Genomic DNA, 22,777 nt, shown 5'->3' on the forward strand with positions numbered 1-22,777 from the left:
TTGAGATCTATCAAGAAAAATAAATTGGAAATTACTTGTGGAAGAAAGTACAGCATCCTAAATTCTGTTTATCAAAGTCGTGGAAAAAGCAAGCCCTAGGGTGAGCAGTAATAATTGCATTGCAAATACACAACAGACGTCTCATCTAAACGTATTAAGATCCCCTAGAAATCTATTACGCACCAGTCAGAAAACTCAATGGGAAAATAAGCCCAGGTGTTGAGCAGATACCTTATAAAACAAAGCTTCTCTCTCTCTCTCTCCCCCCGCCTCTCTCTCTCTCTCTCATATATATATATATATATATATATATATATATATATATATATATATATATATATATATGTATGTATATATATACATATATATACATACACACACACACACACACACACACATATATATATCTCACACACACACACCAATCAGTAGCACTCATGGGTAGGAAATATAAATTAACATCCAGAGAGTACCAATCCACAAGGATTACTAACATGACTAGAGAATATCAAATCTTTTGAGGCTATAGAGCACACAGGTCTGTTGCAATGCACTGCCGATAGGAATATGAATTTCTCCAAATTTTTGGGAAACTGGTGCCACTTCACATGACCCAACAACTCTAACACTGAGCATATTTCCAGCCATATGAGTTTTTGTCTACCAGAAGGCACACAGTGAATGTTTATAGTATCCATCAAACTACCCCAAGGTTCATCAGAATAGAGTCAAAATCAAGGACAGGAGAAAAGCTCCCTTGGATAATGCACTGTTCTGCCCTGAACAACTGGGTTCAAGCCTGGCCCCCACCACACTAAAACAGATTTCAGTGCCGTGGCCTCTTACACTCTCTCAGCCTCTTTTTACACCTGATTTTTACTTGTGATTAATGGTGTGTTACAAGATGGTAGGATCACAGGGTGTACTTCCACACCACACCCCCCCACCAAGGTTCTGTGTCCCTACCCTCCCACCTCCCAAAGATAACCACCAGATTTCTCATAAGTCTTACAAACAGTTTGCTTGCTTCTGGGTTTGCTTTTTATTTATTTATGTATTTATTTATTTCCCCCCTATGTTTTTATTTTCAGGAAAAAAATATTAAAAATCAGTAGACAGAGTGAACTGTCGCGCCTGGTAGAGTGCACACATTACCAAATGCCAGGATCAGGGTTCAGAATCCTGGTCCACACCTGCAGATCAGTCTTACAGGCCTATCTCTTCCACCCCCCCACTTCCTCACTCCCTCCCTCCCTCTCCCTCTCTTCCTCTCTCACACAACCCTCTCTGTTTCTCTGTCTCTATCAAATAATAGGAAGAAAAGGAAAAATAAAGATTTGTTTGAAAAATAAGTAAAAATTTTAAAAAACACAACAGTGGTCACTAGACATGTCCACAGTGAGTCCTGTCAGCAGTCACAGTTCAGTTTATTATGCACACAACATGGAGGAGGTCATAGGTCATGCCAGTCAGAAGCCAGATGCTCAAATATGGGATTCTGTTTGCGTTATATTCACTCACAGATAAGACCAACCCATAGAACTAGTCTTTACAGGCTGGGAGTATGGATCGACCTGTCAACGCCCATGTTCAGCAGAGAAGCAATTACAGAAGCCAGATCTTCCTCCTCCTGCATCCAATAATGACCCTGGGTCCATACTCCCACAGGGTTAAAGAATAGGAAAGCTATCAGGGGAGGGGAGGGGACATGGAGTTCTGGTGGTGGGAATTGTACCCCTTTATCCTATGGTCTTGTCAGTGTTTCCATTTTATAAATAAATTTAAGAAAGAAGTAGTCTTTATCTTCAATGAAATGAATCCAATTACACAGAAGACTAAGACGACCATAAACCTATGGGACTACATCAAATTAAAAGCTGCTGCACAGCAAGATAAACCACCACCCAAACGAAAAGACCCCTTACATGCCATACATTAGACAGAGGCTAAGAACCAGAATATAGAAAGAGCTTGCCAAACTCAACCACAAGAAAACAAATAACCCCATCCAAAAATGGGGAGAGGACAGGGACAGAATATTCACCACAGAAGAGATCCAAAAAGCTGAGAAACACATGAAAAGATGCTCCAAGTCTTTGATTGTCAGAGAAATGCAAATAAAGACAACAGTGATACCACTTCACTGCTGTGGGAATGTCATACATCAGAAAAGGTAACAGCAGCAAATGCTGGAGAGGTTGTGGGGTCAAAGGAACCCTCCTACACTGCTGGTGGGAATATCAATTGGAACAACCGCTGTGGAGAACAGTCTGGAGAACTCTCAGAAGGCTAGAAATGGACCTACCCTATGATCCTGCAATCCCTCTCCTGGGGACATATCCTAAGGAACCCAACACGCCCATCCAAAAAGATCTGTGTACACATATGTTCTTAGCAGCACAATTTGTAATAGCCAAAACCTGGAAGCAACCCAGGTGTCCAACAACAGAGGAGTGGTTGAGCAAGTTGTGGTCTATAAACACAATGGAATACTATTCAGCTATAAAAAAAATGGTGACTTCAGCATTTTCAGCCAATTCAGGATGGACCTTGAAAAATTCATGTTAAGTGAAATAAGTCAGAAACAGAAGCATGAATATGGGATGATCTCATTCTCAGGCAGAAGTTGAAAAACAAGATCGGAAGAGAAGACACAAGTAGAACCTGAACTGGAACTGGAACTGGCCTATTGCACCAAAGTAAAAGACTCTGGGGTGGGTGGTGAGGAGAATACAGGTCCAAGAAGAATGACAAAAGACCTAATGGGGGTTGTATTGTTAAATGGAAAACCAAATGTTATGCATGTACAAACTATTTACTGTCCAGTGTAAAACACTAATTCCCCAATAAAGAAGTTAAAAAAATAGTCTTTAACGTTATATCTGGAACTGCTATTATTTTAAAATTTCTTACATACGCAGGTGTGGAGTTCTGGAATAACACTTGAAACTCCAGCATTTTTATAAATCAAATATCAGTCAGAAATACTTTTCTGCTCTTTAGTTGTTTTTATGGCTTTCCAACATTTTAAATAGTAGATCGATGCGTTTGGAAGAATTAACAAAAACCAGTACTAAGTAGAAGGTACTTAAACACTAATATTCCTTATTGAATAGTCCTTGAATAGCAATGACCTTTTGATCTTTCTGGTATAGTAAATAGCACTACACAGAATGAAAAGTTAGCACTTCTACTTTAAGAGTTTATTTGGTGAGGGGGCAGGTGGTGGCACACCTGGCTGAGTACACAAGTTACAGTGCTCAAGAAATTGGGTTCAATTCCCTAGTCCTCACCTGCATGGGGGAAAGATTCACAAGTGGTGTCTCCTCTATCTCCCTTTCTCTTTCTCTCTCTGTCTCTGTCTCTCTCATCAATTTCTGTGTCTCTACCCTACATAAATAAGTTTTTTTTTTTAAAGAGTCTATATGCTGGCCTTGGGGAGATAATATCATGGTTCTGCAAAAAGCTTTTCAGGCCTGAAGCTCCAAGATCTCTAGTTCAATCCACCACACCACCATAAATAAGCCAGAGCTGAAGTGTACTCCACTTAAAAAATAAGAGTTTATTTGACTTAAAAAAAAAAATGCCTTGTTAGTACCAGGGTCTTCCACATATGGTCTCACCTCCTCAGATCACTTTCTTTTCACTCAGACAGGAGAAGCACCAAAGCTTCAGCGTTGCCATAGTACTTCCCACACGGTGCTGGGCTCTGACCCAGGGTGCATGCGCAATAGTGAGCTCGTTTCTCCAGCCCTGGCTGTTCTGTCTCTGTTTTTTTTCTAAGAAAAATTAATTTTTAGAATTTATTTATAAAATACAAATATCGAAGATCATAGGATACTTACTTCCTTTTTGATAGGAAAGGTGGAAAAAGAAAGGGAGAGAGACACCAGCTGCACTCTTTCCCTGCTCTTGAAATATCCCCCCTGCAGGTGGGGACCAGGGCTTGAACCTAGGACCTTGTACACTGTAATGTGTGTGCTCAACCAAGTACACAACCACATGGCTCCTCAAACTATTTTTCTTTTCTTTTGTTTCTTTTTGTGTAAATGCAGACTTTAATATACTATTTTAACACTTTATTTAGGAGACAGAATTAAGAGGGAAGGGAGAGATAGATAGAGAGAAACTTTTGGCACTGCCTCACCACTCATAAAGTCGTGTCCCCCTCCCTGCCCCCACAGGTGGGGACCAGGTGCCTTTCTCCCTTTCTGGGCCCTTGTGCACTGTACTGTGTGTGCTCTACCAGGTGCACCACCACTCAGCCCCTTCCTCAAATTGTTTCTTGAAAGAATAATTGAGGGTCTGTAATGTTGTGTACTCTTCATTTAGACTTAAGGGTAACCAATTTATAGGACCGATTCCCCATTGGCAGCAGATAGACCTCAAACTCAGACTCACAATAAGTGAAATCAACTCTCAGGTGCTCCTGTCCCCTAGACATGTGAGTGCAGTTTCAGATGTCCAGGGGTTTAGAAACGTATTGGTCCGAGCCATTGATTTTGCCTTCAGGTCCTTAAAAATTCATTGTCTATTGTTGAACCTTAAATCTTCCAAGGGAATCGTAATACTTTCCCTAATGTGCTGATTTCTCAACTAATTTTTCTTACTGTACTTGCTATTTAGAAAAAATACATAAATCTGCCAATAATTGCCAGGAAGGATTTCCATAGTCAAGACAGGCTTAGCTTCACATGGACCACCTGTGCCCCTCTGGGTATGCTGACTGTGTGGGGTCGGAGCCTGGTGTTCAGGAGAAATAGTGCACTGGAGGGCTTGGTGCCATCTTTGGGATGGGTTTTAGAGCCATGTGTCAGAGGATTCACTAAGGAAATAATGGCGTGTTGACACTGAGGGCTGTTTCCTGAACCATGGAACATTTAGAGGCTGCAGAGAAGAGAATAATTCAGCCCGTATGAAGGACGGGTCAGGTAAAATAGGAGGAAAAGTAAAGGAATATGGTGTTCTGAGAGCCAAATGAAATGCATCATGGAGTGATTTACTTGTTAAAAGTCTTAAGTGGACAGTTAAAACTAATCTTCAAAAATTTAATGAGGAAACAACTTTGGAATGTGGAGTGAGGACTTCTGCAGAAGCACTCCTCCACAAAAGCAAGAAGAACATTTTCTGAGCATTACAAAGAGAGCCCAAATAGACATTCGTAAGGACCTAATGAAAGGCTTACAACAATCCATTGGTGGTAGGAGACAAGAAAATGCCAGAGAATTCCAGGTTTGATCCCCAATACAACGTAGGCGGTAGAAGAGAGCTCAATGGATGGTGGCATGGTATTTCTCCCTATCTCTGTCTCTGTCTCTTGCTCTCAGAATGAAAAAGAATAAACAAATTGGCACAGTGGAATCATGCATAAGACCAAGTGCCAACAAAACACAAAAGAAGGCAGACTCTAAGAGCACTCACTCATGTTCCCAAGCTCTCCTCCCTCTGTCAAAGCCTTGATGATTGTGTAATGATCAAAGGGTAAATCCTTCAGCTGTAACAATAATAAGGACAGATGCATCTAACTATAGAACCCTGGGATGTAAAAAAAAAAAAAAAAGCACAGAATTGAAAAGAACAGAAGCAGTTCAATATTAATAAGTGAAGCTTTCAATACTCCACTTTATTTTTTCATTTTTACTGTTATTTTTATTTTTTGCCTCCAGGGTTATTGCTGGGGCTCGGTGCCAGCACTGCGAATCCACTGCTCCTAGAGGCCATTTCCCTCCCATTTTTGTTGCCTTTGTTGTTGTTATTGATGTTGTCCTTGTTGAATAAGACAGAGAGAAATGGAGAGAGGAGGGGAAACAGGGTGAGAGAAAGATAGACACCTGCAGACCTGCTTCACTGCCTGTGAAGCGACCCCCCTGCAGGTGGGGAGCCGAGGGCTTGAACCGGGATCCCTACACCGGTCCTTGCCGCTTAGTGCCATATGCACTTAATCCCCTGTGCTACCACCCGACCCCCAATACTCCACTTTAAATAAAAAATAAATAAAACAACTAGGCAGAGCATCAACATAGGAGGAAGAACTCAAACCACTTGCAAATCAACTAGATCTAACAAACATACACTGTCATCTGCAAAACAACATAAGAATGCACATGATCTCAAAAGCACATGGAAAATGTTTGGGGGGAGACCAGAAAATAAGATTGAATTAGTCAAAAAGTATTGGAAAATATATGAAATATGTTATCTGACATGAATTGAGAGAAATTAGAAATCAGTAGTAGAAGGGGATCTGGGAAATTTGCAAGTATGTTTAAGAGAACACTACTGAAGAAGCAGTGGGGGTCAAAGAAGAAATCACGTGCAAAGCGCAGGGACCGGCGTAAGGATCCCGGTTCGAGCCCCCGGCTCCCCACCTGCAGGGGAGTCGCTTCACGGGCGGTGAAGCAGGTCTGCAGGTGTCTGTCTTTCTCTCCCCTCTCTCTCTGTCTTCCCCTCCTCTCTCCATTTCTCTCTGTCCTAGCCAACAACAAAGCAACGTCAACAATGGCAATAATAACCACAACGAGGCTGCGACAACTAGGGCAACAAAAAGGGGGAAAAATGGCCTCCAGGAGCGGTGGATTCATGGTGCAGGCACCGAGCCCAGCAATAACCCTGGAGGAGAAGAAAAAAAAAAGAAGAAGAAGAAATCACAAAGAGAATTAGGTAACAGTTTGAAATAAACGAAAATTATGGCCCACATACCAAAATTTACGGGATGCTGAGGGTTTAAGCAGTGTTCAGAGGGGGAATTTTATAACTCCAAAGCTTACATTAGAAAGAGGAAAGATTCAAAATCCATAACCTGATGCTGTACTTCAAGAGACTAGAAAAAGGAGAGCAAACTAAATCTAAAGTAAGCTGAAGAAAGAAAGAATAAACACTGTAGTGGAATTAAAGAATAGAATTGAGATGAGAATGGAATCCTCTTCATGAAATTAGAGAACAGAAGAAGATTAAATGAAAGTCAAAAGAACCTAGAAATTGGTCATTTGAAAAAGTAAAACTGATCAACCTTTTGTTAGACTGTCCATGATGAGAAAAAGAGAATCAAATTACAGAACTCATGAGAGGACATCATTACTGACCTTACAGAGTTATACAGAAAGACTGCATGTATGGCAACAAATTCCAGCCTGCATGAAATGGAAATGTTCCAAGAAATATACAAATGACTGACACTGAATAAGAATTCTGATTTTATTGGACCTAAACTAAGTAGAGATCCAATTAGTAAATAACTTCCCACAGGAAAAATGCAAGCCCAGATGGCTTCACCATTGGAGTCTATCAGATATTCAAAGAAGAATTAATACCAGTCTTCACAGTGTCCTGAAAAATATAGAAGGTAACATTTCTTAATTGGGTCAGTATTTCTCTGATACCAGAAGCAAAGGTCACCAAAAAAGAAACCATGGCCAATTACTCCTTATGAATAAGCCTCAAAAAATCTTCAGCAAAATATTAGCAAACCGAAATCAAGCAAACTTAGAAATAATTGCACTCCAAGGGGATTTATGTCAGAAATATACTTGGCTCAACAGCCAAAATTCAACTAGTGTGATATACGACTAAAATAGACTGAAAGATTAAAAACCACATATATACAACATTGGGAAAAAAGGTGGACTCATAGTTCAGGAACCTAGCTGCAGCAGTAACCCTCCAGGCATGCATGCATGCATGCATAAATAAATAAATAAATAAATAAATAAATAACCACATACAGAAACACGTACCCTGCTCTAGAAACTGAAACTGGGCCTGGGGAGACAACATAATGGTTATGCAAAAGACTTTTATGCCTGAGGCTCTGAAGTCCCAGGTTCAACCCCCAGCACCACTATATAAGCCAGAGCAGAACAATGCTCTGATCTCTATCTCTCCCTTCCCCACTGTATATCTCTCATTAGAAATAAACATAAAGTAAAGAAAGAAACTGAAACTGTGTCCTGACAGGCCAGTGACTGGTGACTATAACACTCTGAATAATTTCCAGTCCTGTGGTGACAGATATTTGATGTACCTATAAACTAGACAGTGTCGGTTTCCATTTGCTATCATGTGTGTTGCCAAGCTCAGGCTGTAGTTTCTAGGTTCATCAGAAAGCTTAGAATCTATGGAACATGTGCATTGCAAATTGATTGTTTTTCTCTAAAACCTTCCTTTGTGTTCCTGGCCTTGATGTAAATCCTGTTTTCTGGTTGTGACTTAACGTTTTTAACCTCCCTTGCCCCTTTACATTGGCCTTCTGCCAGTTCCTAGAACAGTGCAGGTCCATTTCCACTTAGAACCCTTTGTACTTGCAATTTTGATTTTGCTTATTTTATGTTTTAGCCTAAAATATTCCCCATCAACCACTGATGTTCCTGTTTTTCATGGTCCAGCTTAAAAGTTAGTCCCTCACAGAGGTCCTCTCGTACTTCTTTCCCTAATGAGCTGCCGTCTTTGCCTCCCAGACACATTTCACTGTTTCATAGCACTTCTCTCTATCAGAGAGCATCATATTCATTCTCTTACTTGTTGTCATTACTAATAGACTGTCAGCAGCTCAATCCAGGTGGGGAGTAAATCAGTGTCTTATGACCACTGCCCCTCTCCAGCTATATAATGTCTGAAGATCTGTATACAGGGGCAAATTCCCCATTCCAATACCTGTTGTGGGACCCCTTTGGGAGCACAGTTGTTCTTACTATCTAGTAGATGTCCTTCCTGCAGTGTCCACACTTCCACACTCACCCCTGCTTCTACAGGGAAATCAGGACTGGGACAGAGAGGCAGGTGTGGGACTCAGTGGCAGGGAAGCAGAAAGGAGAGCTAACAGGTCTCTTCACCAGTAGGTGAAAGAACTCCATCATTATCCACCTACTTCCAAAAGCTGCAATCTCAGTGCCATTTAGAATCCTCCTCAAATGATCTCCCTCCCCCTCTTCCCCATTATGAAAAGCTTTCAGTCATCATGTTGTCACTCTGAAATCTTGTGTGTCCCATCCACTCACCCACAGTCTGCCACCTAATGCTATATGCCTGGGAGCCCTTCCCTTCACTCTTCTTAATACTTGTCCATACTACAGGTAGGTCCTTCTTAAAGCAGACTTTGGACCTGTGGCCCTTCAGATACACCTATCCTTCAGCCCCTGGACTGAACCCCTTACCATCTCTGTGGAGAAGTAAGATGGTCTGTCACATCACCTCGGCTTCTCTAGCCTATGAGTCCAGCACTAGCTGAATTCCCTTAGCTGGGTTCTACTGTTGGGGGTATCCTTTGACCTGTACAAGGTGGCCACACCTTCTGTGTGTCACCCATGGTATAAATTCACCTCTACCATTGCATGTGAAAGAGACGCAGTTGTGCACCTGCTGGTCTTCCTCAACACTCGTTTATATTCCAGTAACTTCTGTACCTTTGTTGAGAGGTCAGCTCTAACTATTGCCCACGCTGTTTCCCCCAGTAGATTGGGAGGAACCTGACAGCCATTAGTGAACAGACAGTCAACAAGTTTTCAGTTGGTGTCTATGTACGGGAAGTACAGCTACCTGGACAGCAGAGATGAGAAGTCACATTGAGGTGATTCTCCACTTAGGAGGAGTTCGAAGGTGGGAGACCATGGGGTGTATGAGTAGACAAGGATCTGGTGAAATCACCTTTCACTTACAGCCCTGTGACTGTCCACACTGTCACTTGGATTACAGTCAGTTTTGGGAGGGGAGGAGATGAAGAGTCCCGAGGAATGGATTGCACTGCTTTGTGACAACACAGTCAAAGATCTGTAGTTCCACTTGGGAGCCCCAAACCACACCCCACTCCCAAGGCAACAGAGGATGTTTTGTTCCCAAGACGGACTCACAAAAGACGCTGGCGTCCACAGTACCTGCTCTCTTCTAGAGAGGGTAGATCGGGGGTTTGAAATGTGATTTCTCGGAGCCATGCAGTGCTTACCATTTTGGAATTATTTTAAGATGTCAACGTTGGGAGAGGTCACAGAACATTCCAAATGTATGTATTTTATGAAATCTGAAAATCTGGCCACACTGGGCTCAAATGTTCATATGGTCACAGCCAGCAGGTGTTGAGTAGTGTCTGGCCCTTGTATGTGGGCATATTCTTGCCATCTCACATTCTCCTTCACTTTCTGCCAAGTCCAAGATCGCTTATTATTCATTAGCCCACTTATAGCTCTCTTGTTTTATATATCATAGGATCAAAGGTTCTGTTGAATTAAGAGGGAAGAGACGGTTCTTATGTCCAGGCTATCAAAAATTAAAGACTTCTAAAGCTGTTTTCAAAAAAGGTTGGGAGAGCTTGTGTTTCCTTCTAAAAATGCATATGCCTACATCATTACCGTGCAAACAGAGTATGCTGTTGAAAACATAAAATATCAGATGTCAGTATACAAACACAGAAAAATATAAGTAGTCTAAAAGGATGCACAATGAAAATCTTACCTTGAAAAACAGAATGCAGCGGGTTTTGTGTCTAAACACATACACACCTAAGTATCGCCACTGGGCAGTGTTCTTTTTTTTGTGATTTTTTTTTTTATTATAGAGGAATTAATGTTTTACATTCAACAGTAAGTACAATAGTTTGTACATGCATAACATTCCCCAGTTTCCCATATAAAAATAAAACCCCCACTGGGTCTTCTGAATCCTTCAGTGTTCTTTTATATTGTGCACCAAACCATCCCTGGCTTCAGAATATTTGCTATGAGGCCAATAGTTGCCTGAGGCCCTGGTTCCATCCCCAACAGTGAATGTGAAGGAGCAGTACTCAGATTTCTCTCTTTTGCATGATAATAAGCTTTACAAAATAATGATGACTTTATATAAAGATTTGATATATGCTATATTATGGAAATGTCTATTGTAGCAGAAAGTTGACATTGAACCAGCAGTACCTTATTATTATCGATTTAATTATGATTGACAAGTCTGTTGCACCTTTGATGGTATGTTGGCTGAGACCACATGGATGCATGCTATTAGTGGAGAAGGTAAGGTTCTGGTTACTTTTTCACTTGCAGCTGGTAAGTTCACAGAGATAAAACATACTACAGAGTCATGCATATTTTTTCATAATTCCAATGAGGATTTTTAATGTGAATGAAGAACTTCTCGGCGTGTTGCCCATCACAAGCAAGTCAAGAAGAGGTTAACTTTGGGTACAGAGAAAAGAAGTCATAGGAAGTTTAATATAATCAGATCACGGTGAGTACACAGCAGCAGTGGTAATGTCAGATATATGAAATGTTTAACTGGTGGCCAGTGTTCTCCAGGGAGTAGGGTCATTGTGTAGTCAAAAACTCACAACAAATTGTTTGTTGTGTCCTGAAAGATGTAAGCACAACACATTGTAGATCCAGTGGTTGCCACCATGAATTAGAGACCCTCCACACACACTGACTCTTAAGATCTGAGTGCTCCAAACTTGGGTGAAACCTGACCATTATGGTAGTCAACTTCCCTTTATCAGCCCAGTGTCTGAGGTAGGGTCAGGTGTTTACCCTAAATCTAGGACCCACTGTGCAAAGTATCAGTCAAGTTTAGGAAGAGAGTATCTCCGAACTCTGGTGGTGGGAATTATATGGAATTGTACAGAATTGTACCCATTTTATCCCACAATCTTGTCAATCCTTATTAAATCACTAATAAAAAAGAGTCTCTTCCTTTTAAGATATCGCCTAAAACTAAATACCCTCATAATGCCTTCACTCCTCACCTACTCAACGTCACCTTGGCTCAAACCCTGTTAGCCTCATTGGTACTCTGCACTCGACATTGGAATTTCAAATCCAAGCTTCAGCATTAATATTTGGTCCAGCAGAATTAAAAGTATGTTGTAAAAGAAAATTGTGGGGAGTTGGGCTGTAGCGCAGCGTGTTAAGCGCAGGTGGCGCAAAGCACAAGGACTGGCATAAGGATCCCGGTTCGAACCCCGGCTCCCCACCTGCGGGGGAGTCGCTTCACAGGTGGTGAAGCAGGTCTGCAGGTGTCAATCTTTCTCTCCTCCTCTCCGTCGTCCCCTCCTCTCTCCATTTCTCTCTGTCCTAGCCAACAACGATAACAACAATAATAACTACAACAATAAAACATCAAGGGCAACAAAAGGGAATAAATAAATTAAATAAATATATATAAAAAAGAAAATTGTAGTCCCTAGTTATTGCTATTTTTATTTGGAAGTGTTTTCTTTTTAGATTTAAAATCTTCTAAGATTATGTTTTCCATATCTCACCTCAGAAATAACTTTTTTTTTTTTTTTTGCATTTCAGGTCATTCATTTTTCTTACAACTAGCCTTGTTTACTCATCTGAGATACTATGCTAGCTGCTGTTGGCAATTGGATTAGTTAATATCTGAATGACATAGTATTTGGCAACCACACCCATCACTACTCTTTACATTCCAAGAGGGAAAAAGAAAAAGGTTTCATGATTTGCTTGCAGTCCAGAGGATTTAGCCATTGAAGGATGAGACCACTTTGGGTTCATTTCTGTGTCCCGAGTAGAAACTCTAAAAGTCACCCCATAAGTGTTTATCATGCATGGATGGAAGTTGTATTTCAGCCTCATGCAGGTTTGGTTTTAAGGATAATCACTTTCCTTTCCCTCCTACCTCTCCTTCTCGGCCCTTTTCTGTCTTAGATGCGTATACAACAGCTGAAGTGGTTTACTCCTGGACTCTTGGGAAGAACAAGTCTGTGGAAGTGGCACAGGATGGCTCTCGCCTGAATCAGTACGACCTGCTGGGCCATGTTGTGGGAACAGAAATCATCCGATCCAGCACAGGTATGTATTATACTTAAACATTTTCTGATGGGTGCCATTCACTAATCACAAGTTCTAAGAGCTTATGGCTTCTGTAATTCTCAAAGCAGTTTTAATGTTATACTAAGGAAACTGAGGCATAATGTTGCAAACTGTCCCATGTCAAACAATTATGCAAAGTAAAAAATCAAGATCTGAAGCCAGGCAGATTGGTTCCCAGTCTATGCTTTTTATTTATTTTTATTTTCATTTATTTATTTTTTTATTTGTTATTGGATAGAGACAGAGAAATTGAGAGAGAAGGAGAGGTAGAGAGGAAGAGAGACAGAGAGACGCCTGCAGAACTGCTTCACCGCCTGTGAAGCAACTCCCCTGCAGGTAAGGAGCTGGGGAGCTTGAACCGGGATCCTTATGCCGGTCCATGCGCTTTGCGCCATGTATGCTTAACACGCTGCGCTACCGCCTGACTCCCTTATGCTTTTTATTTTTTTTTTTAAAAAGGGATGAGTGTGTGTATGTATGTATAATACATATTTTTTAATTGCCACCAGGGTTGTTTCTGGGGCACAGTGCCTGCACTACAAATCTACCTCTCGCAGTGGACACTTTTTCCTTTTTCTTTCTTTCTCTTTTTCTTTCTTATTAGATAGAACAGATAAAAATTGAGAGGTGGGGAGTTGGGCGGTAGTGCAATGGGTTAAGCACAGGTGGTGCAAAGTACAAGGACGGGCATAAAGATCCCGGTTCAAACCCCCGGCTCCCACTTGCAGGGGAGTCGCTTCACAGGCGGTGAAGCAGGTCTGCAGGTGTCTGTCTTTCTCTCCCCCTCTCTGTCTTCCCCTCCTCTCTCCATTTCTCTCTGTGCCATCTAATAACGACGGCAAATAAAAAACAACAACAATAAAAAAAACAAGGACAACAAAAGGGAAAATAAATAAATAGATAATTTTTAAAAAAGAAATTGAGAGGTGAAAGGGAGATAGGAAGGGGGAGAGAAAGACACGTGTAGACTTACATCACCTCTGCCAGTGGAGAGCAGGGGCTGGGACCTGGTTCCTGGTGCAAAGTGGTGTGTACACTCAACCAGATGCACTACCGCATGGCTCCTTTTTACATTTTCATTCATTCATTCATTCATTCATTCATTCATTCATTCATTCATTCATTCATTCATTCATTCCTTTTTAGGAAACAGAGGATACCAGAGCATCATTCTGACACATGTGATATTAGGGAGGAACGCGGTACCTCACGCTCAGATTCAGTGTTCGCTCTATTACACCACCTCCCAGACTACTAAATCCATACTTGAAAAGAAAAAAAAAGTTAATAGTGATTTTTTTTCTGTCCCTTCAAAGAGTTTGTTTGTTTTATTCTAATCCAACCTTCTAGTTTCTTTCTTACATTATAAGTCATGATACTGTATTAGCTTGAGCTTCTAATAATAATGTAAAAAAATTAGTGGTGAAGGGAAAATCATTAGATTATTCCTAATCTTAATGGGTAAGAGAATTTTCTGTTAGTGATTTAGTATCGATTTATAAAATTACAGGCCAACACAATTCTGTATATGTATAATTGTGTATAATTCTGTACTGTTCCCACCACCAAAGTTCTAAATCCCCAGTCCCTCAATTGTAAGCTACAGCAGTATTCCTAAGGTCACAGATATGAGTTAACTATTATTTATACAACTATCTGTCTATATTTTTATGTAATCCCCCCTTTATTTTTATTGATTTCATAATGATTGACAAGATGGTAGGATAAGAAGGTTACAGTTCCCACCATCGGAATCCTATATCCCATCCCCTCCATTGGAACTTTCCTATTCCTTAGCCCTGTGGGAGCATGGGCCTAGGGTACAGAAGGTAGAAAGTCTGGCCTTTGTATTTGCATCTCTGCTGGGCATTAGCAGGTTGATCCAAACCCCAGCCTATTTCTTTTTTTCTTTAATTCTAAACATATATATATATATAATTTATTTATAAAATAGAAACACTGACAAGACCACAGGATAAGAGGGGTACAGTTTCCACTACCAGAGATCCATATCCCATCCCCTCCCCTGATAGCTCTCTTATTCTGTAACCCTGTGGGTGTATGGGCCCAGGGCCATTATGGGGTGTAAAAGGTAGAAGGTTTGGCTTCTGTAATTCCTTCCTTGCTGAACATGGGCATTGACAGGTCGATCCATACTCCCAGCCTGTCTCTCTCTTTCCCTAGTGGGGCAGGGCTCTGAGGAAGCGGAGCTCCAGGACACATTGATGGGGTCATCTGCCCAGGGAAGTCCGGTTGGCATCATGGTAGCATCTGGAACTTGGTGGCTGAAAAAGAGTTAACATATAAAGCCATACAAATTGCTGATTAATCATGAACCTAAAGGCTGGAATATTGCAGATGAAAATTTGAGGTCTTCACTTTGCAAATAGTAGGTCTGTTTTAGGTATAGTCTAAAGGGCCCATGACTTTATTAGTTTTTGCCTGAGCCTGACCTCTGATATGTAGGTGGACTCATGTTATTGTCTGAGGAGATGATGTCATGGCCGGAAAAAGGGCTAGAAAGCTGGATGAGGGAAGAGAGTAGCTCCCAAATATGGGAAAAGTGTATAAATATTGTTGACTTTAAACCCCCATCGATTTAATCTGGGGTCCATATTCAGCATAGAAGCCTATGTAACCTCTACATCCCTGTAGTTCCGAACTTGCACTCTGTGGTCATCAGTAGGAACATTCTAAGTTGCACCAATTTCAGGACCCATCTTCTTCAGGTGGTAGATTGAGTAAGTTGTCCAACCCCCCCTTTGGTGGATGGAACATTCTCTACCAATGTTGGTTCATATTGAGGGCAAGGTCCTATGGGGGCCCCCAAAGAGGTCCATTATGTGTTTCCTGACAGCAATGACGAGTGATAAGGGAGAGAGGGATCTATCCGAGGTCTAGGCTCATCGTGTCTGTGTGGTAATCCCAGGACTCCCCGTCTAGGGCCCCAGATGGTGGGGTGGCCTGATAGTGACTAGTGAGTCATCGTTAAAGTATGCTAGTCTCTTGCCCTTATTCAGCTTTTGTAGTCCTTCCTTTGATAAGGTTAGCTTTGGAGTGAGTAAGGGAACTATAATAGGAAGTGGGTGGGGGGGGGAATCTAAGTCTAAGTAGAAACTATTTCATTAGGTACTTTAAGGTGTCTTTTTAGGTCTTTCTACTTGCTTGCTTCATTTATTGACTCACTGAAGACTGTAGTGTACTCTTCGTTTCAGGTATATATTTTGCCCTAATTTATGAATATACATGTGTACATCTGCCCTATAAGATGGGACCTGGTCTATATCTAGGTTTTGAGGCTTTGTTAGGAAGTGGACCACCTAAAATGGATTAAGGAGTCCTATGAGAAATGAAAGGTTTCACCCGAATAGTTATGCTGAATGGTTGACATTCCACTCCTGATGTCTCTGTACACATTCTGAAGTGAAACATGCCGAGGTGGTACTCATTGCATTGAGTAGGTTGGGATCAGCAGATGCAGTATCTGTTGGTATGAATTGAGAGAAGCATGCTGGGGGGAATTTGGGCTTTATAGAGGAAGTGGGAGTTTCTTGCTGCCTTAGCGTTTAAGAAGGCAATAGACAGTTACTGCTATAATCCAATTATTTGGCAATTGGGTTGACTTTGAAAATTCCACTGTTAGGATTTACTGTATCATACATGACCTCTCACCATAATTTGTCCTTTGAAGATACCTATCTGTGTCTTATAAAGTAACCCCACCGGTTGCTTCTGCTCTCCTGGTCTAAGCTTTTAGGAGAGTCAACACTCAAAAGACTCAGCCTGTGGTTTGTGCATTAAAACATTTGAGATGTTCTACCAATTTTCCCCCTCTCATATTAATTAAAGTGATTTATATGACTACAAGTTAATAAGAGTGTTCATAAACACCATTCGCACCACCAAAAAAGACTGTGTCCCATCCCATCCCCCCACCCCAATGAAGCCAAACTTCCACCCTCACCCTCAACCAAGATATTGTTACTTTGGTTCCCTACTCCAGACTCAGTCAGATCCTGCTTTGAGTTTCGCTTTCTGTTCTGCTTTCTTAACTTTTGTTTATGAATGGGATCATCCCATGCTCGTCTTTGTCTTGTTGACTTAGCTCACTTAACATAATTCCTTCTAGCTCCATCCAAAATGGGTCAGAGAAGGTGGGCTCATTGTCCTTAATATCTACGTAATATTCCATTGTGTATATATACCACAGCTGTCTCAGCCACTCTTCTGTTGTTGGGCACCTGGGTTGCTTCCAGGTTTTAGCTATTACGAATTGTGCTGCTATGAACATAGGTGTACACACATCTTTTCTTTGGGTGTTATGGAGTCCTTGGGGTATATCTCTAGGAGAGGAATTACTGGGTCATATGGAAGGTCCATGTCTAGCCTTGTGAGAGTTCTCCAGACTGCTGTCCACAGAGGTTGGACCAATTTACATTCCCACCAGCAGTACAGAAGGGTTCCTTTGTCCCCACAATCTCTCCAGCATTTGTTTCTGTTGTCCTTTTTGAGGTATGCCATTCCCACTGGGGTGAGGTGGTGTCTCAGTGTTGTCTTTATTTGCATTTCTCTGACAGTCAGTGACCTGGAACAATTTTTCATGTGTTTCTCTGATAATCAGTGACTTGCAGTGTTTTTTCATATGTCTGTTGAACTTTTGCATCTCTGCTTTGGCGATATTCTGTTCATATCCTCTTCCCATTTTTCGATGAGATCATTTATTATTATTTTATTATTATTGCTATTTTGTGTGGTTGTTTCATGCTGAGTTTGGTGAGCTCTTTAAATATCTTGGTCCTTGTTTTTCATTAGCATACAAACTCCTTATCTGCCTGCACTTACTTAATACCGAGAAGGAAAGGAAGAGGTGACAGTTGGGCTCTGTGTTGCCGCGCAGCGGCAATGAGACCCAATAAACTAGCAAGGCCTCTCTGAGCAAGTCTGTGGGGCCCTGGTATGCAGAGAATGCTACTTTATTTTGCAGCCTGGTGGCCTAGGGCAAAAGAAGCTTTTACTTAGCTTCAAGCCTATTCCATGCCCCAATGTGTTAGACTCCACCCTCCAGTCTGTCGACCAGCTCAACCCCACTAAGGCCCGCCCATGCCCCTCCAAACTCCCACCGCACCCAGCCCTAAGGCCCACCTCTTCCGCCTTCCCGTGCAAATCTGCTCTCAGCTCTCCCAGACTCCCCATATGCTGCATCCTGCTGTGGCGGAAGCTGCCAGTCCAATGCCCGCTCGCCTTCCCAGGGGGTGGCAGCTCATGTCCCTGGTAAGTATCCGGGGTCCTTGGGAAATTTTCAGGCATACCCTACCCCTCGTGCTTTTGAGATGTCTCTCCTTCGTGTTTAATTTTACGTTCGCGCTCTAGCTTAGACCAGAACGGAACCAGATATGTAGCTGACCAGTTTCTCAATACGCTTTGTTTTCAGAGGCTTTCTTTCCCACCATCAAAGAGTGCAGATTGCACTGACATGTCATCTAGAGCTATTATGAAGTGGCCTGGACATCTCTGTCTAGTTGCAGTCTCTGTTCACCTCACCAGGAACATCCCTGAGTTCAAGTTGCAGATTTTAGAGGAAAAGCTGCCAGTATATCAGTCATGACTTTCTCATATATGAACCTTATTTATTTGTTTATTTTCTTGCCACCAGTGTAATCACTGGGGCTCAGTGCCAGTATTATAAATCCACTGCTCCCAGTGGCCATGTTTCCCCTGTTTTTGGTTATTTGATAGAGCAGAGAGAGAAAGTGAGAAGGGATGAGGAGAGGTAGAGAGAAAATGAGACACCTCAGATCTGCTTCACTGCTTGTGAAGTGTCTCCCTGTTAGGGAACAAGGATTCAAACCCTGGTCCTTGATCATGGTAATGTGTATACCCAACCAAGTGCACCACTGCTTGGCCCTTATGATGTTTATTATCAAAAATGATTGCAACATTATTCCACCACTTGTAAAGCTTGCCCATGGGTTGGTGCTTCCATGTGGTTGCCAGGGTTTGAATCAATACACTGTGTTGGATAAATTGTACTCTCGACTTTATCTCCATCATTCCTTCTGTTTTTTCCTTCTGAGCTTTCTGTTTGTTGATGTAGTGTATTACTTTGATTGATTTCGGTATATAGAACCATCCAGAGGATGAATCCCACTTTGTCCTCGTGGATTATTCTCTTTAAACGTTATTGAATTCAATTTGCCAGGACTTTGTTGAGGATTTTTGTGTCAGTGTTCATCTTTGATATAGGTCTGTCTTTTTATTTATTATTTTTTTGTATCGCTTTTACTGCTTTAGCATAAGAGTGGTTTTGCTTCATTAGGAGTGCTCGGAAATCTGTTCATTTAGCAGGAGTGAAGAATTTGAGTAGGATGGGTGCTATTTTTTATTTATTTTACCTTATAGAATTTTCCCTGATTTTTTAAAATTTGTTATCAGTACTGTGTTCTAAGATTGTAAGACTACAGGGTATAGTCCCACACTACACCCACCACCAAAGTTCTGTGTCTCTACCCTCCAACCTCCCAAAGATAACTCCCGGAGTTCTCACAAGACTTAGAAACACTTTGCTACTGCTTTGTTTTGTTTTGTTTTTCTTGTTTTTGCTTTCTGCCCATCTTCTGTTTTTCATTGAAGATTCATGTGTCAGTTCTCTACATGCCCCATATAATTGAAATCATCCAGCATTGTCTCTCATCTCTTTACTTACTTCACTACACAAAATTACCTTCATTTTCATTCCTTTTGTCCCAAAGGACACAAATTATTATTTTTTTATTGCAGAGTACTGTTCCCTGGATTATATGTCTCATAACTTCTTTATCCAGTTATCTGTGATGAGCATTTAAGATGCTTCTACTTTGAACCTGAACTGGAGTTAGTGTATTGCACCAAAGTAAAAGAATGTGGGGTGGGGGGGAGTACAGGTCCAAAAAGGATGACAGAGGACCTAGTGGGGGTTCTGTTGTTATGTAGAAAACTGAGAGATGTTATGCATGTACAAAACTATTGTATTTACTGTCAAATGTCAAACATTAATCCCCCAATAAAGAAATTGAAAAAAAAAAGAAAAAAAAGTAAAACATGGGGTCCAGCACACACACACACACACACACACACACACACACACAGATGCTTCTACTTTGCCTATTGTGAATAATGCAGCTATGAACATGGGGGCCACACATCCCTTCAAATAAGTGTTTGCATGTCTCTTGATAAAAACCCAGGATTAGTATTAGTGGATCATAAGGTCCTTCCATTTTTATTTGCTTCCAAAGAGGCTCTACCAGTTTGTATTCCCACCAGCAATACAGCAGAGTTTCCTTTCCTCCACAACCTCTCCAACACCTGTCATTTCCCAGTTTGTTGATGGAGGCCATTCTCTCAGGTGTGAGATGGAATCTCAATGTAGTTTTAATTTACATTTCTTTAATGTTAAATGCAATATTCATGTGTCTGTGGGCCATTTGTATGTCTTCTTTAGAAAACTGTTTAGTCCTTTGGCCCATTTTTTATTGTGTTATGTAATTGGGTGCGTTCATCTTGGTATGTATATATCTGATGGCAGATTGGCTGTTCCTGCCCCTTTTTCTGCATAATTGACTTAGAACACCATATCCCCGCCTGTTACATGGAGCTTCTGTTTGTATTTCCTTTTGATGTACATTTCCTGGATACATAGAAAAGATGGATCTTGCTCTCTAATTCTATTCTGTCACCCTGAATCTCTTGAGTGGTGAATTTAAGCCATTCCCATTTAGGGTGACTATTGATAAATGTGGTTTACTTACTGCCATTCTCATTTCTGTTTTGTTTTTATGTTCTTGTTGATTCTTTTCCTGTTTGCTTCAGCTTTTTTATGTTGCAGAACTTTGTTACTGAAGCTGACTGGACTGGACAGTTATATTTAAAAAAATATATTATCTTTATTTATTTGATAGTGATAGCCAGAAATTGAGAGGGAAGGGGGAGAGGGAGAGACATAGAAAGACACCTGCAGCCCTGCTTCACCACTCACAAAGCTTTCCTCCTGCAGGTGGGAACTGGGGGCTTTTATTCTTAAAAAGTCTTTTAATTAACACTTAAATTTCTACCCAATTGATTTTTTTCTTATAAACATGACATGGTAATGTAATTGCTGTTTTTCTTTGCATTTCTCTGAGAATCAAAGACTTTGAGTGATCTTTCATATCCCTCTTTGCCCTCTGGATATTGTCTTTGGTGAAGAGTGTTCAGCTCCCTCTCCATTTTGTGATGGTTTGAGGTTTTTTTCTGTTGCTGACTTGTGAGCTCTACGCAACTTTGTTATTGGCCTTCGATCAGAAGTTTGAGCAGTCTTCTGTTTAGTAGGGTGTATTTTTGTTTTGGTGATGACTCATTGTTTCCTATTCTATAGGTTACTTTTTAATATCTTATTTATTGGATAGAGACAGAGAAATCTAGACGGAAGGGGAGCTAGAGAGGGAGAGGCACCTGTAGCCCCACTTTGCCGCATGTGAAGCTTCCCCATATGTGAAGCTTCCCCATTAAGGTAGGGATTGGGATTTTGAAACCATGTCTTTTCTCATTTTAATGTGTATGCTCTACCATATTTCCACCAGTAGCCTCTCTATTGGTAAATTTTAACTGTGGTTTTTCTCGCTGTTGGACTTGCTTCTTGGAAGACATTTCCAAGGCATGTATTTTTGTTTCAGTCTTTTCTTCTGTGGTTCATGTGGTGTATAGCCTAACGTGTAAGTTTGTGATCTTCAGAGTTGCCTTCCATGCACAGTAAGATTTATTGATCTCATGTCATAATTTTGCATGCCACAACCCAGTTTTCCCAGCATCCTTTCTTGGAAAGACTCTTCTTTCTTCATCTAATATAAGGGGCTTCTTTGGCATCAATTTATTATTCATATGTGTGGGACCTTCTTTCTGGGTTCTCAGTTCTATTCTGTTGATGTGTGTCTGCTTCTATTCTACTACCTTGCAGTTTTCGTGATCATAGACCTATGGTATATTCTTCAAATCAGGAAACATGATGATTTGCATTCCTGTGACCATCCTCCCAGAGTAATACACAGATTCAATGCAGCCCCTATCAGTCCCACTGAAGTTCAAGGGAACTGAGGAAATGATGCAGAAGCGAATTGAAACCCCAGCAGACAGAGTTGCCTTATTTACACACACACGCACACGCACACGCACACGCACACACACACACACACACACACACACACACCCCTGTGTAGTGTAGCCTCAGGGTGATGAAAGAGATGTGCTTGCCAAGACTTGGGTGGGGCTGCACAGTTTCTTTCGAAGAGAAGGTGAAGGAGTTCATGAATGGACTCAGGATCCAACTCCGTGGTCTTGAGGTATTTACTCCGCCACTTAACTGCCTGATCTGCTTCTCTCTATAGGAGAATATGTCGTCATGACAACCCACTTTCATCTCAAGCGAAAAATTGGCTACTTTGTGATCCAGACCTACCTGCCATGTATCATGACTGTTATTCTGTCCCAAGTGTCTTTCTGGCTCAACCGAGAGTCTGTCCCTGCCCGCACTGTCTTTGGTAAGCTGTGCTTTATTGCAGAATGAGGTTGGTTGAAGCTTTCTGGTGGCCAGGGGAGAGTTGGAAAGGGGAAGTGGTATCAGTGGGCACAGTGCAAGCCCCACCTGTACCTGAGTCACTGAGTTCTCATAAGTGTGTCCCTACAGGGCATGTGGAACTGGAGAGTGATGGGGGCAGTCACTTTCTGAAATGCTTCCTATGGTAGGTTTGCTCCAGGAAGTGGGAAGGGAGCTGACACTGGAGAGGTAGGTTTTTGCCATCCCCAGATTATTGCCAGATAAGAGATGAGAGATAGGTTATTGCCAGATAAGAGATGAGAGAGAGAGAGAGAGAGAGAGAGAGAGGAAGAGAATACAACACTAAAGGTTCAGCTAATGCAGTGGGTACCCAGCTCAAACCTGGGTAGCACACATGACAAAG

The 22,777-nt window shown here is 41.5% G+C and overlaps 1 protein-coding gene across 6 annotated transcripts in view; it reads left to right on the forward strand.

The window, feature by feature from the left end:
- GABRA3 (gamma-aminobutyric acid type A receptor subunit alpha3) overlaps positions 1–22,777 on the forward strand; it is a 521,426-nt gene that overhangs the window by 477,012 nt on the left and 21,637 nt on the right. For all 6 annotated transcript variants that reach the window (XM_060183138.1, XM_007530458.3, XM_016191453.2 and 3 more), the window contains 2 exons: positions 12,642–12,785; positions 22,205–22,357. In XM_060183138.1, the coding sequence (XP_060039121.1) occupies positions 12,642–12,785; positions 22,205–22,357 (297 nt within the window). The remainder of the gene's footprint in view (positions 1–12,641; positions 12,786–22,204; positions 22,358–22,777) is intronic.

This window comes from Erinaceus europaeus, chromosome X (assembly GCF_950295315.1).
Source record: "Erinaceus europaeus chromosome X, mEriEur2.1, whole genome shotgun sequence".
NCBI lineage: Eukaryota > Metazoa > Chordata > Mammalia > Eulipotyphla > Erinaceidae > Erinaceus > Erinaceus europaeus.